General features: G+C 37.7%; 2 protein-coding genes across 2 annotated transcripts; one reads left to right on the forward strand and one right to left on the reverse strand.

Annotated features, from left to right (window-relative positions):
* Positions 1 to 829: 829 nt before the first annotated feature.
* LOC139939913 (TATA box-binding protein-associated factor RNA polymerase I subunit A-like) lies at positions 830 to 9,232 on the reverse strand. Its single transcript, XM_071936077.1, has 11 exons — positions 9,035 to 9,232; positions 8,377 to 8,548; positions 7,646 to 7,809; positions 6,414 to 6,478; positions 5,974 to 6,076; positions 5,368 to 5,530; positions 4,643 to 4,740; positions 3,949 to 4,101; positions 2,850 to 3,061; positions 1,961 to 2,121; positions 830 to 1,458 (listed from the first exon to the last, which is right to left on the reverse strand). Exons 1-11 carry the CDS (start codon positions 9,086 to 9,088, stop codon positions 1,343 to 1,345), a joined length of 1,461 nt encoding a protein of 486 aa, XP_071792178.1. The 5' UTR covers positions 9,089 to 9,232; the 3' UTR covers positions 830 to 1,342.
* Positions 9,233 to 9,508: 276 nt separating this feature from the next.
* On the forward strand, positions 9,509 to 17,203 carry LOC139937340 (TAF6-like RNA polymerase II p300/CBP-associated factor-associated factor 65 kDa subunit 6L). Its single transcript, XM_071932484.1, has 10 exons — positions 9,509 to 9,736; positions 10,620 to 10,706; positions 11,074 to 11,224; positions 11,495 to 11,551; positions 11,956 to 12,053; positions 12,515 to 12,688; positions 13,218 to 13,342; positions 13,956 to 14,088; positions 14,351 to 14,479; positions 14,804 to 17,203. The coding sequence occupies exons 1-10, from the start codon at positions 9,593 to 9,595 to the stop codon at positions 15,563 to 15,565; spliced, it is 1,860 nt and encodes a 619-aa protein (XP_071788585.1). The 5' UTR covers positions 9,509 to 9,592; the 3' UTR covers positions 15,566 to 17,203.
* The last annotated feature ends 38 nt before the right edge of the window (positions 17,204 to 17,241 follow it).

Below are 17,241 nucleotides of genomic sequence, written 5' to 3' on the forward strand. Positions count from 1 at the left end.
AAAACTGCTGATATCCTGTCCTCAATACTTGGTGTGTCCTCCATCACTGTTAACGGCAAGGAGTCGTCTTCTCATACTCCAAACGAGACATCTGATCTGTCCCTGGTCAATCCCCTGCCATTTCCTGATCAGGATGCGTCGCAATCCCTCGAGAGTGGTGTCAGGCTTGATGGACTTGTTCACTTTCTTCTGCTGCAGAAGTCACACTCGGGCGGCCACTCCTTGGCAGGTTGTCCACATTTCCGTGAGCTTGGTAGCCATTCCACCATTTTACTGACCGTCGCTGGTGACGTTCCAACTTGATGAGCTGCAGCTCGAATCGACATACCGGCTTCTATCAAACCAACGATCCGTCCTCTTTCCTGTTTGGTCAGTTGAGCCATCTTTCCTGTTATCTTGAAACACCTTTCCCTGTCTTACCATAATCAGGGATTCTGGCTCTTAACCCATTTTGTTGTATGCCTCCCATCTTTGACCCCTTTGCTTGGTTACTGACAATTATTGCTGATGTTCATCGCAACCGATTAATCCAAAACGCGACAAACAAATCATTTATAAAAGGCGGGCAAAAGAAACGCTGATCTTACTCGTCACAATACAACGATTTAGCTCGAATAGGGGCTTTTGCAACTTTTGAAATTCGACCTTAAGCCACTCAAGTGCCCATAAATTCACCAAACAACATCGTAGCGCAACATAAGATGTGTCAAAATGTGCAGAAATTAACGGTGAATAGAAATGAATAATTATTTTTTGGCATACTATTTCAGGTTCCGATATATCTGACCATTTGTAAGTGTTTAGATACTTTATTGGCGCAGTGTATATCGCAGCAGCATCCTTTATACACATTATACATAATATATTTTGAAGATACAATCACTTCACATTATCATATTACAGAATGGCATAGTTTATCTATTATTCAAAACCACAGTGAATGGTCAGACAGTAGGAGGGTTGACTGAGTAGCTTATCCTTCAAAACCACAGTGAACAACTGGATGATGTTGAATGGTCAGACAGTAGGAGGGTTGAGCTGCATTCACTTCACGGTACCATATTGCAGGCTGGCATAGTTTGTCAATCATTCAAACCCACATTGGACAGTGGATGATATTGAACGGTCACCACAGTGTAGGCTGGCAGAGTTCAATAAATTATTTAAAACCACAGTGGGACATGAAATGGTCCAACCAGTAGAAGTGTTAATTGTATCGTGACATACACAAGCTATTAAACCAGTCATTATTGCTGTGACGAAAATCCTGAGAATTTTAAACAATTCCTGAGTTTTCTTGTGAGGAATCCGTTCAGAATAATGAACATTCCCTCATCACCTTCTATGATATCAGGTCATATTCTTCAAATAATTCAGCTGCATCCTCTAGGAGCTTGATGTATTTTGTCTCGTCTTTCTTCATGAAGTGCTTCTTCACAATGTTCACAAACTGTGATTCTGTGGAAAAGAATTGATACAAATAAATTGTTTACTTTGGGTCAATTTGGTCATACTGACAAACATTTTGTGTCAGAAATTTGTTTTTTATGTCTTGTCAGAGTTTTGTGTGCGAAAACAAAGTACATGTAAATATAAAAATTGTTTTTGTTTAATGCGAATCCCTGGAAACTGATGCTACCATAGGCAGACTAAGATCGAGCAGCCGCAAAAACGTAGAGAAAAGTAAATTGACAATTTTTTTCAACCTGGCAATGGGTGATCAAGAAAGTAGAGTAATAGTTTGTGCGTGTGTCGTTGCAGAGCAGTCTTGCACATCCTTGACTCCAGTTCTGATGGCATAGTCATTGGTGGCTACAGCTATGGCTATGACCTTTGCTAAGGGTGTTGCTGAGGATGTTGTATACTTCAATGCACGATGACACAGACATCTGGGCATAGTGGTAGCTGTACCCGCCGATTGTACCACGTCATTACATTGATCACAAAGTCATTGACTAACCTGGGGTGTGAAGGAAAATGGCAACCAGAGCTTTCTGCAGTACGACTTTCTTATTGCTCTTGAGTAGACCTTGAGCTGACTTGACATCAAAGTGGTAAGATGGCCACCAGTTTCTCATGCTCCAACAATCCTGAGCTGTTTTGATAGCGACAGCATCCTGTCTAAAAGATCCAGAGAGAAACAGCAAAATAAAAATCATTGAACCATCACCAAACCATGACCTTCTTACTCCACTTACTCTATGCTTACTCCAAGTAATAACAAAATTGTAAAGCGCTTATCTATCTATGATCAACCATATTCCAAATCAATTAAAGGCAGTGGACACTATTGGTAATTACTCAAAATAGTTATTAGCGTAAAACCTTTCTCGGTGACGAGTAATGAGGAGAGGTTGATGGTATAAAACATTGTGAGAAATGGCTCCCTCTGAAGTGCCATAGTTTTCGAGAAAGAAGTAATTTCCCACGAATTTGATTTTGAGACCTCAAGTTTAGAACTTGAGGTCTCGAAATCAACTATCTAAACGCACACAACTTCGTGTGACAAGGGTATTTTTTCTTTCATTATTATCTCGCAAGTTCGATGACCGATTGAGCTCAAATTTTCACAGGTTTGTTATTTTACGCATTTGTTGAAATACACCAACTGTGAAGGCTAGTCTTTGACAATACATTACAAGATACTTAGATTATCAAATTATACAGGGAATGTAATTAAGAATACATTAAGGAGAGATCGGCAAACTAACAAAAAACAAGTGGATAAAACACAATATATCTCTGTAAATCCAGTCATGAGACATCTTTACATGCTACTTTGTGTATGGCGGGGTTCCAACAGCACCCCAAAATCTTGTGGTTTATCATCATTTGTGAATATTTCTCACCTCCGAAATGCCTTTGTAAGGTATTTTGCAAGAATCTTCCAGGGTTTTAGACTCTTATACCAGTATGGATAGTCCAACACATTGAATAGTGTATTGGTGAGTGCATGAATTCTTTCGTTGTATTTCTTTTTCTTCTTTGATTTGACTGCCAGCTGCTGGAGACGCACAAGCTCTAATGCAAGTGGGTCCGAGGGAATTCTTCTCACAAACTCCTACAATTATAAATAATTAAAAAAAACAAACAAAACAATCATTGCATTAACCAGTTAAAGGCAGTGGACACTATTGGTAACTACTCAAAATAATTATTAGCATAAAACCTTACTTGTTAACGAGTAATGGGGATAGGTTGGTAGTAATAAGCCTTGTGAGAAACGGCTCCCTCTGACGTGGAGTAGTTTTTGAGAAAGAAGTAAATTTCAACGAATTTGATTCCGAGACCTCAAGTTTAGAATTTGAGGTCCCGAAATCAAGCATCTGAATGCACACAACTACGTGTGACAAGGGTGTTTTTTCTGTCATAGTTATCTCGCAACTCCGTCGACCAATCGAGCTCAAATTTTCACAGGTTTGTTATTTTATGCATATGTTGAGATACAGCAAGTGAGAAGACAGGTCTTTGACAATTACCAATAGTGTCCACTGGCTTAAAGATCAGATGAAGTGTATGCAGAATATGCACACACTATTGTTTTGGACACACGACCAGAAATCAAGTAAACACACTTTTGTGAAGCACTCTGGCACATTTACATGCACTGACATTCCCTTGTGTAACAATCATTGTGCAACGGCTTATTTTCCATACAAAATAAAGAACAAAGAATGCTGGAATTCATGCTTGAAATCTCCATTTTTCTGGGGGGTTATTGTGTAGTAATCAATGTAATTTGTGGCGTCTTAATATGCTTTTTACTTGACTTTGACAGTATTTTAGCCAGAAATATTTCTCTGGTGGAATAACACTGGCATGAACTGTCTAATCATCACTGAGCTTTCAGATTGAATAAGATTATTATTTTAAAAACAGTTTGTGAGGAAATCCTGTACTTTATCTTATAAAGTTTTATAATTCACACAAATTATTCATGAATGCTACCTTGAGAATCTGCATCAGATCGCTTTCACTTCCATTATTGCGTTTGAGAAATCTGTAGAGATATCTGAAGGCATTGGGATTGTCTTGACACTGAGTGCAGTACTTCTCAAGGACCTCCTTGGCTTCCTCTATCTTACCCATCGTCTCCAGTATCTAACAGAAATGAACAAAACAACCAAAATAAACAACATTCTGATGAAGTCTATGAATGTTATTATTCAGAAAAGAAAAAAGGAAACTACCCAACACTAGCACAACAAACTTTGTACTGTGCTTGCAAACCAGAACATTGTCTTACACGAATTGAACACGCTGGCTGTTGCAACACTTGTGACCATATGGCGTGTCGTGGCTGAGCGGTTAAGAGCACTGGACCCAAGCTCTGGTGTTTCTGTTCAGCAGAGTGTGGATTCGAGTCCGAGTCATGACACTTGTGTCCTCGAGCAAGATCCTTTACAATAAAATACTTAACCCAAAACACTTATCATGGAAGAGTCAGGGATAACCCCAGTGATTCTGTGTACAGGTATCCTCAGGTTTGTGAGCTATAGTGAATAATTTCATGTTCGAAGCATCCTTGGTTTCATTACCAGAACACATTAATAAAAATAATAATAGTAATCTCCGAAACATGATATTTGAATCTCAGATACTACTGGAGATACTGCACTTCATGAAAGCAAACAGAGATTACCTCAACATGTTTAGTGATGAAGATATCCCAGACACCAGGTCTACCAGAGAATTTTCCCAGGCTCACACAAGCTCTCCTCCCCTCAAACTCTCCACTCTCTAGGGAATAAATCATTTATCTGCCATTTACTACAGTACATGTGTGCAAATCTTTTAGGATTATTTAAGAGATTGGTAATTTTTTTTTTTCAAATAATAAACCACAAGGGAACTGACTGGATAATTTGTATAATAATTTTGGGTTGACCTAAGAAAACTGACAAGAGTGGGACTGAAACCTGCAACCTTAGTATTGTTGTGTTGGCCCTCTACCAACTAAGCTATCTAGTCCTAAGTTGGCGGTCTCCCTGTTTTGACAATATCTTTGTTTTGGGTGCCGTTCAGTTTAATGTATCAGTCAGTTTGTTTGTTATTACAAGTTTAAGTGTCTTTGTATGAAGTGTTTGTATCAAGGCCAGTTTCAATTTACCCAATGTGGGATAATACAGTTTTTATCTTGTATTATTTCATCCTAACTTTTTTGTCTGTACTACTCAGTAAAACATCTGCTCTAGAATGTCAAAGGTCATGGGTTTGGGTCATCTGATTCATATTAAAATATACCAGTGAATTTCGTTCACAGAACTCAAGAAAGTACGTAGTATACAGTGCTTACACACATCAGTGTACGGGTAAACCAAATAATATTTTCTGTACAAGTTCATTATAACGGAATGAATAACAGACCAGCGGTATCGTCCTCCTGACTCTCTCTGTCAACAGACTTGAAATTCTGATGCCATGTCATGTACTGTAGCATCCCCGAGTAGGAGTTGATCAACAACTCCCAGAACTTGGATGTCTTCGCGTCCTCTTTCCGCAGTTTGGTTCGTCTGGAACGCTTGAAAGACTGAAGAATAAAATAAAAAATTCTCAATTGAGATTTAGAACCAGATTTACAGAGACTGTTTCTGGTTTCAATTTTTAAATTCATATAACACATTTAAACAAACATACTACAACAAGATTTGGGGGATTGAACGGTAACAGAATATCAGGACCATTCAGAAATTGTGACATCATATTCATGAAAGCAGTACCTGTTTGGAATGACAACTGGTCAGTAAAATAATTTCAGGGAGTCTTGTTAAGAATTGCCTTTCACTTTGCGGCGTGTCATGGCTGAACGGACAAGCTGTGATGTTTTTGATGCTTTTAAACACTGAATTAGCCAGCCGAACTACTTGGAGATAATTTGAATAATAATAATAATAAAATTTTTGATGGGTCCTTGGCTAGCATTTTGCCAGTGGACTACTGTTAGGAGTGAACACTGCTTGTTGTGGTACCTACCCTGACTTCCAGATGAGCTTCTTTATATTGCTGTCTACTAAGGAGGTAAAATACCTTCTCCAATCTCTTCTTCTTCAGTTGTTTATTGACCCCTTCTAGTTTACTATCAACAAGAACAGAGTTAGGAAAGATTTAGATGCAATTCATAAAATTTTTAATTTATAAAGAAATAAGCCACAAGGAAAACAGACTTGGTAAAATTTAAAAAGAAATTTTGCATGAAAAGTAAAATTTAAGTATTGACAAAACAGAGAAACAGCCAACATTATGGCACAAGACAGCTTAGCTGGTAGAGTGCTGTCACATTTATCTAAAGGTTGCAGGTTAAAATCACGCTCTACTAACAAATTATTCTTTGTTCAACCCAAAAATGACTAAGAGCCTGATAAGAAGAAACAACTGTTTATTGTTTTGTTTTTAGAAAGATTAAAGATTCTCACCTGTTGAACTGTTCAATCAAAGCAGGGTCTGAGCCTGGATGACTGTATAAAATCTCCACACCACACTGCAAATAGAATAAGACACATCTTGACTGATAAAGGGTCTTGACTGTAAAAAACACAATGTCCACAGATTTACATTTAACTTACTTAGTTTGAAGATAATGATAGCAGAAAGCTTCCCTGAAAATATTACTTGCTGAGGTGCTGTAGTTTTTGAGAAACGAGTATAACAATATCATGAAAATAATTTTCGTCTCAGTGACATGAGACGAAAATTATTTTAGCATGTAAAAACGTATTTTCATGACAATGTATCACTCATTTCTCAAAAACTATAGCCCCTCAGCAACTAATATTTTAAGGTACGCTTTCTACCATCATTATCTTCAAACGGTGTAAGTTTAATGTAAATCTGTGGACATTGTGTTTTGTGTTACAAAAAAGTACCCAAATCCTTTAATGATGGTTTGGTGTGAGGGCATTTTATTGCAGGCAGTTGTATACACACGGTCAGGCCTTATGCTTTATTTTTGAAAGGGAAAGGGCACCAAGGTGCACAATGGCATTTTCTTCTTGGTAAAGAGCACTTCTGTCACTGTAAATCTCTATTGGAACATTTCAGGGGACACCAAGGCAATAAGCCTTTTTGAGGTATGGCGGACACATTTCTACAACACTGTAAAGTTGTGGTAAATTTGTGCGTATTGACCATAGAAATAGAACGTATGTTATTCAGTGAAGTGCGCATTTTAGGCGACGCGGCGTTTACACGTAAACCTAATGACCACCAACATGGTGAGTGTGGCATCAGTCGCGGCGTGTGACGCGCGCTTATCACGCCCGCCATACCTCAAAAAGGGGCAACAGAGTCAGATGCTTCCATGAAATATCAGGCCTGTATGATAGGCTTTAGGCAGGGTTGGCTTTGGCTTAAAAGTTAAAAAATTAATCATCACCTACAAATAGGTTTGAAACCAGGGGCAAGAACTTTGTGTGATAAATTAAATGACGATATTTTCACCTTTTGGTAACCACTTGAATTATACTGTTGATAGATTTCACCGAGTTTTGAAACAGCATCCCCAACTCATCAATAAGTATATCAAAGAGCAAAACTTCTCCATGGAATGATAAACAGCTACTTCTGTGGACTCCTAGTTATATTCAGATCAAAGTCTGACACTCATCATCTCTGCCAAACCAGGGACTTTCATTAATGACCTCCATACCTTCCATACATAATCTTCATACTGTTGTGTAGGGTAAAGGCACATCATTTCCACAGCATGACTTGCTTCATTCCATCGATGTGTTAGTAGACACTCCCTCAGGCAAGCTAGTAGCAAAGGGAGGCCTGTCTTCTCTCCAACGCTAAATCTGTGTGTAACATTCTCTACAGTCAAATGAAATATTAACAAATAATCCGAGTATTAATCTAAATCATCATCAGAACTGAATGAAGAAAACAAATGCAAAGTAAGTTGAAAATGCAAACCATAGGGGCCTAACGTGCCCCGAACAGGATTCAAATTAAGTCCGGTACAGAACTTTTGTGGAGGGGGAAAGTACTGAAAGATTAAGTAAGGTTATAGCTGTTGAGATCCAACCAATTAGAAACCTGTGCAAGTTTAAAAGTATGTCACCAGCAGGCGAGACATGCTACTGCGATTCCAATCTTCTCTATTCACCATGCAACACTGACATAATATAGCTTGTCCTCTGTCAGGTCAGCCTTAACACATGAGTTGGCTTCCTCAGAACCAGTCAACTTGCTGGCAGCTCTGGATGTATGTAATAGTGTCCCGCCAGGCCCATCTGTTTAAAACTTGCCCAAAAGTTGTACAGGTTTTTACTTTATGCTGAACAGATTCAAGTCAAGCCCCATATAAACACCCCAGAGAGCTGTTTATGATTATGGGGCTCATCCCAAGCCAATTTATTGAAGGAAACAGAAATTCACTTTTGAGAAAGTCTTTGAGACCAGGCAGGTGTTCCTCCTCTTTTTCTTCTTCATCTTCTTCAAGGTTTCCAGGGTCATCAGAATCCAAGATTGACGTGTCCGATGTGTCGGCATCACTCACATCCTTAGATGCATCATTTATTGACTCTGCATCATGCAGTGTTTTTCCATCCTAGACAGGGGAAACAAAATAAAAATACTACAGATAATTTTAGTGAACATAAATATAATTATAAAAAAAATTGGTTCAGCACTGGATTGATGATTTGGTAATCTAGGTGACTTTCATTGGTATGTCAAAAAATTATCATAAAATTATAATAAAATGATCTTAAACTGTACAGAGAGAGAGGCGCATCTCAAAATTTGCTCAGCTGTGAAAAAATGTACACTTTCATGTACCCTTCATTTTCAGGAAATATTTTAATCATTGCAACATTGAATTGAAATAAACGTAATTTTTTTAATCTATTATTTCCCATCCTGTTGGTCTGTTGTAATGACTACGTAAGATGGTGGGCTGAGACTGATGATACATTTTGTACGTGGATACCTACCTCCATGGTTTCAGTCATTGTCCCTTAATTTATTGGGGAAAAAAGTTTCACATATTAATTTTTCATGTCAAATTATAATAATAATATGTGAGCTAGCTTACCGTTTGAAAATCATCACCACTCGATTCTTGGTCGTTCGATTTGTCCATCGTCATCTAAACAAGTAATCATTCAGACACTGAGAAGTTAGAACCATTCAAGTGTGAAGTTGTTTCAAAGAAAACATTTAACCATTGAACAGATTAACAACTAACAAACTGGCTGTGTAAAGATTTCGGGAATTACCCCCATCCATGCGGATCACAAAATGTAAACACGTGTGAGAGCCAGGAAGTAGTTTATGACTTGCGCCCTCAACTGACGGTAGAGTTCATTTTATCGAAGGAAATTCTATAATATTATTTTGGGGTGACTTTGTAAAACAATAGCTTAAGTTTAAATTGATAAAAGTAATTAATAGATTATGCTCTTAAGTTTTAAGTTTTGTTTTTACATTTTTTAAAATACACTTTTGATTTATTTGACATTTGTGATGTGTTCTATTATTTTACCCTCTTTATAATGGAATCTACTTTTCTCTGAAATCAAAATGGCTGCCTTCATTTGCCATTCTTGATTTCTGTCCGCCGGGAGCCAAAAAGGGAGCTAGCAACTGAAACATGTCAGACGATAAAAAGTTTGTGGTGCTGTCAACGGATTCAGTAAAAACAGTAGCGGAGAGTGTTGGTATTGGCAGTTTATCTGAAGAGATTGCTGGGATGCTGGCAGAAGATGTGTGCTACAGATTACGTGAAATAACTCAGGTAACTTGACTTGCCGTTCTATAATTGTCAATGCTTTGCATGTTGCATTGCATAGGCCTAAATAAGAGTTTGACGAAATGCGCTATTGTTAACATTGTAACAATAACATTAATGATTATGGTTCAGGATTTTACCCCTTGGAGCGGGAATGTGATTGAGACACCATTTAACACCTGGCCGTAAAATTTGTGAACATTCTGCTTTCATAACGATTGTTGTGTTAGTTACTGTACAGTTTTATTTAATGAACTGAACTGAACTGTTGTTTGGCGCAATCTTTGAAAATTGCAAATTGACATTCGCGCAAACCAATGTTGAAATTTGCATGCGCACAGGCCATTTTCAAAGATAGTGGCGAACACACTCTTTTCTCCATACTACTCTAGAATCTAGGATTCAATAGTTCAACTTGTTAAAAACTCATTAAAAACAACAGTTCTGAGACATAATTTAGAATTGTATGTAAAGTGAACGGTTTGAACCATAAATTTTCATGGCTGTTGTGGGAATGTTGTTGTTGTGTATGGATGGATGAGTGGAAAATGTTGATTTTGTTATTTATTAAAAAACAAAACAACTTGTTTACATATATTTTTAAGTTAATGCAAGCAAAAAAGATCTTAAGTCTTAGATGGTAACTATCCATACCATTTTATATTGCTTTCATACTTGTAAAAATAAGACAAAAGGGAACTTCTTTAAAAAGTAATGTTATAACTTAGTTATTATATTTGATGTTAATATTGTTAGCATCTTATTAGTGTTTTTTCCCCCTTATTTAACATTGCTTTATTCTTTGTTAGTCTTATTTTAATTATAACTTTTTGCTTCTTTAATCTTTTTGTAAAAGTAATATTTTGTTTTAATCATTTTGTCCTTGCAGGCAAGCACCCAGTTTATGAAGCATGCCAAACGCAAACGTCTGAATGTTGAAGATTTCAACAAAGCACTGCGGTGGAGTGACGTGGAGGTAAGAATGAAATGAGACCATCAGGGAACGTTGCAATGGCCTCACATATTCTCAACCACCAACAGAGAAAAAGAGAAAGACAAACCCATTCCTTACCCTTATTGCCACCAAGGATAGCCGACAGTGTTTACCCTAAATTTTCAATTGAAAGGAAGCAGCACCAGCTGGTCATTTCACGAGTCTGCCAACCTTTTTACAGGTCCAATGGGGTAGGACATTTAAGTTGAGTACAGAGTAATAATTTAGTCAAGTAATTCTGAAGCTTCACAATATTACACCTCAAATATCATTCTGTTCTTTTGATTTTATTTGGTATCCTCTCTAAAATCATTCTTTTTTTTTGTGTTCTCTTTTGAAAATATTACAGCCAGTACATGGCTATGGATCCCCTGACCCTGTGACCTTTGTGCCCATCAAAGATTCTGAGCTATTCTTTGCCGAAGATAAAGAGATCAACTTGACGGATATTGCCACAGACAATAAAGTACTGTCAGGATCTGGCAAGACGTCAGTCAAAGGTAAACAAGATTTTGTTAGAACTAAGTGCTGTTAAAATTTAAGAAAGAAATTTTACTTAAAAATACTGATACTGATCCGATATTATTAGAAATTTCCATTGCTCTCTGATAGACCCCCCAAAAAACAGTTTTATACAGTCCACAATCCACCTGTGTTGCATCAGGCATGGCTAAATGAAACTTTATTTCCATCCTTCCAAGTTTGAAATTCTACCTATTGAATGTCTGTAAGAGCAGCTAGATAATTTATTTCTTTGGATTTGTTTGCAGCATCTTGGGTTTCTATTGAAGGAGTCCAGAAACCATCCGGATCTCAGGCTAGTGCAGGTATGACATCAATTAGAGGCCGTTCAGAATTGTCAGTGTTTAATAATTAATCATTGAAAAGAAATAACTGAAACGGAGAGACTTGTCATTTTTGTCCCCATTTTCATGAGGACTTTATCTTTATGGAAAATGGGTGCATCACAAATATGTTTTGACATCTGAGCCCCTCTTCAACACTGCACAGCCCAAACAACCCTGCTTGACTATGTGTTATGCATGTCAATGTTGTTGGAATCAAAATGTGTGGGTGTGGAGGTACCATGAACTTGAGGATTTTGATTTCAGAGATCCCTTTACCTGAACATCTGTTGGCGAGTTTGGCTCCCAGGATTTTTTGTTACGAAAACAGGTATTGAATAAGCAGAATTTAACTCATGAATATTGCACACTTTTTATCTCACCAGGATTCACCCACCATATTCAAAGTCTGGCGTCCAATCTCCAGCAGTATTATAAAGATGTTACCAAGGCAATCTTTGATTTAGATGACCATCAGATGGAGGTAAAGCCATGTTTAGGATTAAATTTAGGATGTTAAGTTTGCTTTTTGAGGTTTCCATGTATCCATGACCAGAAATGTATAAATATACTTTGAATGAGCAGAGTTATCAGGCAAGAAATTATAGTTTGAGATGAAGGAGGGTGTACTGTACTGTAAGTCCTTATATTATCGGGCCCCATTACATAAAGCTGTTAAGCAGAAAGTAAAGCTTGGCAAATTTCTTTGCTTAGCAATAAATAAGTGAGGCACAGTTGCAAGATTGTTTTATTATTTTTTTAACATTGAAGAAAACTCATTTATCTTTATCAAAATGTATTAAACTATAGAATTTTGGCATGTACCGGGTTCCCGCTAATCAAGATTCTTCTATTCTTAGCTCATATTTGAGCTTACATGCTTCATGAAATTGAGCCCTAATCTTTTATACTTTAAAGATGTTGTGTTTGTGTTCACCATTACAGATAACTCTCATGGATCTGAGGAAGAACACCAAGATATCTGGACTGTTGCCATACTTAGTCAACCTTGCATCTTGTGGTATTAAGATGGTCAGTCATGACTTGGGCCAGTTGACACGCCTTCTGCAGCTTGTGGATGCCCTTATTCATAACCAGTCCTTGTACCTAGGACCGTACGTAAGTACTCCGCTAATCTTCCTACTATTGGGGTGCTTCTCAAGCAAACCAACCCATACCTCAATATGCCACGACAGTTTCATTTTGAGGCACACAAATGCTTATTGGAGAGAGTTTAATCGATGTTAGAGTAAAGTCATGCCCAAAGGGCTTCTCAATGAGAGTGGTGAATTGGAGAAGCCTGGCCACCAGCTGTAGTCAATTACAATGACATTTGGGCCACTGTTGGAAGAGATAAGGGTCTCAACCTTGGTCAATTTCTACTGAAGCTTTATCTGGTAACTGGTATGGTAAAAAAAACAGAATAATCCTGGGTGGGGTATATAAACTGTTTGAGAAATCCTTAAATTTTCAAACTAAAGCTTAGATGGAGGAAATGTTTACTCTTGTGCGAAACTTTCATCGTGGTTTAGTGTAGTTTGATGAGAAGTGGGTTCTGATGATTCGAATGGTTTGAAAAAAAATGTGTTAGAATATTGCAATCTTCATAAGTTCTCACCAAGTTTATTGTTGTTTTTCTTTGGAATAGCTTGTGCAACTGATATCTACAGTGATGTACTGTATACTAGAACCTTTAGCTGTCTCCATCAATCCATTGAATGACCACTGGGCTCTAAGAGACTATGCTGCCAGATTACTCTCTAAAATACTCAGGTATCTATACATTTAGGCAATGCCACAATCATTGGTACACATTTTTGTTTCTATCCATTTTTTGAAAACTACCGATGTAGGAGTTGTTTGAATACTATGTATATCTAATAATTGCTGTGTCAATGATGAATAAAAAATGCTTGAGCTTGTTGAAAACAAAATCTGCAACAAGAGTTACTAAATATTCCTCTCTCTGGTAAAATCAAATGTTTTCGATCTCAGGCAGTGCTCCATGGTCATATGGGTCAATGTGGCTTGCTGTTCTTGCATGCCTGCAGCTCGAACCTTTGGAGTCGTGTCCTTCTGCAATTCAGCTTAGCTGCTAGTTAGGATGGTTAGCCTCACAAAATAAATATTAATTTCATTAGATTTTATATAAGCCTTCAGGTTTGGGTATTGTGGTTGTGTCTGAAGTGCCGGCTCTGGCAGTGGCTATGACTTTAACAGCACTTCAGCCAAAAGCCGGGCCCGTAGCCTTAGTCGAAATTGCTTGATTCTAACTCGGCTTGAGCCACTTATTCTTGGCTCAATTTCATGAAGCTGAAAAGCACACAAATTCACTAAACACATTGCTCCTCTTTTCTTACACACTGACTTTCAATTAATTTTGCAGATCCTCAACTGAGATTGTAGGCCGATTTAGACACCAGCTCTTAGCCACATTGAAGGAAGTTTTAAGTGACCCAGCAAGACCACTATGTTCACACTATGGGGCTGTTGTGGGACTGTGTGCTCTTGGGACTAGGGTAAGGGTCTTTTAAAAGCTCTTGAATTTCTAGTTAGGTTGCAGTAACGCTGGGTGGTAATATATGTTGCTGTGGTCATTGTACATGTAGTTGTTTGTTGTTTTTTAGAGTTTTTAGAAATGTTTGTATTTCTAAATGTTTTTCTGTAATAAAAAAAATAATAAAAAAGGTTTATAAAGCTCTGTATTTAACACACAATTCAGCCTTTCGCTGCGAAGTTTGAATGTTTTAATAAATCATTAATAATAACGATAATTTACAGGCAGTGGAGGAGGTGTTTGTGAGTCAACTTTCCAGCTATTGGCCGACTCTTCAGCAAGTCTTGGAAGATACTTCAATCTCCAACTCGCAGGTCAAGGGAGATGGTCACAAGGTTCATGGAGCCATTCTGGTAAATTTGTTATTTTGTGTTATCATTTCTCAGATTTAAATGTTTTGGTGAAAATGTTTCAGAACCAAATTACTTCAAAGGGAATCTTTTCATGGAGCCATTCTGGTAACTTTGTTATTTTGTGTCATCATTTCTCAGACTAAAATGTTTTGGTGAAAATGTTTCAGAACCAAATTACTTCAAAGGGAATCTTTTCTCAAAATAATTCATACTGACAACAGCTGCAGTGCTTCTTACAAAATCAGTTTTATGGTCATTTATTTTTGGAGTACTTACCAGTTTATGACTCTACCTTAAACAAAAACACTCATCATTTCTTCCCAGGCTGCGGCTGAAATGCTCCTGCGAGCAAGGCAAAATCAACCCATCTTGGAGGACTCTGACCATCCAACCTTTGATCAGTCCCCTAACACCAGCCCTGATCATCAATCAGACTTTCCCTTCGGTTCAGCCAGCCATCTCGTTCATCTCAGCAGCAGTGGCGTTAAGAGCAACGCTGACAAAGATGACACCAAACCACAAAAGACATACACAGTTTCTGAGCTGTATAATGAACTCTACGAGTACCTCGGCGACAGCCTTACTCTTAGGATATATCCTTCGGAGCTTGCGGAGGAGCAGCCTGTCGAGGAACCCCCTAAAGATATTGATCTAATGCGACTGCTGAATGCGGATTCTCATAATGAGCACCTTCATGGAGGAGGATCGCTGAAGCTAAACAGACAAAAGCATCCCAACAGACCACGCCTTCTCTCTGGAGGAACAGGTAGAGAGGGGCTCCGCCCGCGCCATGGTAAGACACCCAAGAAGGTCCGTGGGAGAGCTGCCTGTCTCAAGGATGCCTTCCCTTTAGCAAAGACAATCAAGATACACAAGTCTGATTTCACAACACAGTTGAGCGTTCCTGGACACTTGGCAAGTTTGCGGACCAAGGGCTCATCTGAGAGTAGTGGGGCAATACCCTCGTGGTTGACAAGTAACTCTGATGTATGGAAGATTAACATGAGGATGCCTTTGTACGGGAAGAGGAGGTTAAGTGGAGGTCATTATCAGAGAACTGTGAGCGACTTGAGTGCTTGCTTGTAACATTCTTGTGAGCATAATCATTGGGATGAACTGTACATGTAAAACTACTATTACTCACGTGAAAATGATAACTTTTCTGTCCATTATACCAGAATCTTGTTATTAGGATAGTGCTCAATCAATTATCTTTAGGTGAACTGTTAATGTACCTAGGTTCAGTTAAAGATGCTAGGTTCCCTTTTTGGCTGATTTGACCCTGCATTTTATAGTTTTGAGAAAGGCATGAACTTTATTTAACTGGTAGGTGATTAGTTTATGATAAATAATTGTAAAAACAAGGAATTGTTTGGGCGAAAATTTACTGGATAATCAATGAACTTTCAAATTGAGGCTACTTGACTTTATTTTTTATATTATTCAATCATGTATTTTAGATTTAATGAGGTCAGTTATTTCAGTGCTGAAGCCAGTCTTGACCTCAAGACCGGTCTCGGACAACAGCTTTATTTAAACAGTGGTTATTTGCGCAAACTTGCCAAGCACAGAAAGTTTTGCTTAGCAGAAACAGGTTGTCAGCCAACATTCCACAAGGTTTACATTGTTACCACTGGTGCTGAACTTCTTGGAGCATTTTCTGCTTAACTGCTTAATGAAATTGATCCCACCCAGTGGTTTTTATAATGTTTCATTTTTTACAAGATAGCTTGAAAATGTGGGGAAAGTGGAAAATGTTTATTATTAATTTATTTATAAGAGCTTGGCCAAATTTCATAGAGCTCCTTAAAGACAGTGTGGTAATTGTCAAAGACCAGTCTTCTCACTTTATGTATCTCATTATATGCATGAAATAACACACCTGTAAACATTTGAGCTCAAATGGTCACCATGTTGCGAGATAATAATGAAAGAAAAAGCACCCTTGTCACACAAAGCTGCTTGATTTCGAGACCTCAAATTCTAAATCTGAGGTCTTGATATCAAATTTGAGGAAAATTACTTCTTTCTTAACTTCAGAGGGATCCGTTTCTCACAATGTTTTATACTACCAACCTCTCCCCATTACTCGTTACCAAGTAAGGTTTATGCTAATAATTATTTTGAGTAATTACCAATAGTGTCCACTGCCTTTAAATGCAGACATTTTGCTGATGAACTTTCTGCCCAGCAGGTGCTTAGCTTCGTTTTGTGCTTAAAAGCAGCTCAATTGCTTTTGGCAAAATTGTGATTTATTATTTCGTAAGAAGTATAAAATAAGAATAAAATGCTGTTATCTTGAAACATAGTTTAAATCTTATGTTCGTTCTTTAGGCACACTAAACACATAGGGTACATGTACATTTGATCAAAATGGTGTGCCTTGTAGAAACTTGATGATTGAAATGAGTAAGACTTCTGCAGCAACCGGAGATGTACCTGCCATAAATAAACATAATGGTCACCCATCATTATACTGAAGTTTGATGAGAGATGCATTTAATGTGTTCTCAAGATTTGTTCAATCACTGAAGTATGCACTTCTTAAAGCCAAACGATTGATTATGGGGTTTTATTCTTGAAATGTAATTAATTTTTGACAAACTTTCCCAATCGAATTTATACCCTAAAGCTTTCATACAAATATTACTTCAACGGCCTGACGTTTCGACCCTATATTTTAGTAAAAGAACTCTGCTATGGTTGAAACGTCATGCCATTAACTTCAGAGGGAGCCGTTTCTCACAATACGTTAATAAGTT

Source organism: Asterias amurensis, chromosome 1 (assembly GCF_032118995.1).
Source record: "Asterias amurensis chromosome 1, ASM3211899v1".
NCBI classification, from domain to species: Eukaryota; Metazoa; Echinodermata; class Asteroidea; order Forcipulatida; family Asteriidae; genus Asterias; species Asterias amurensis.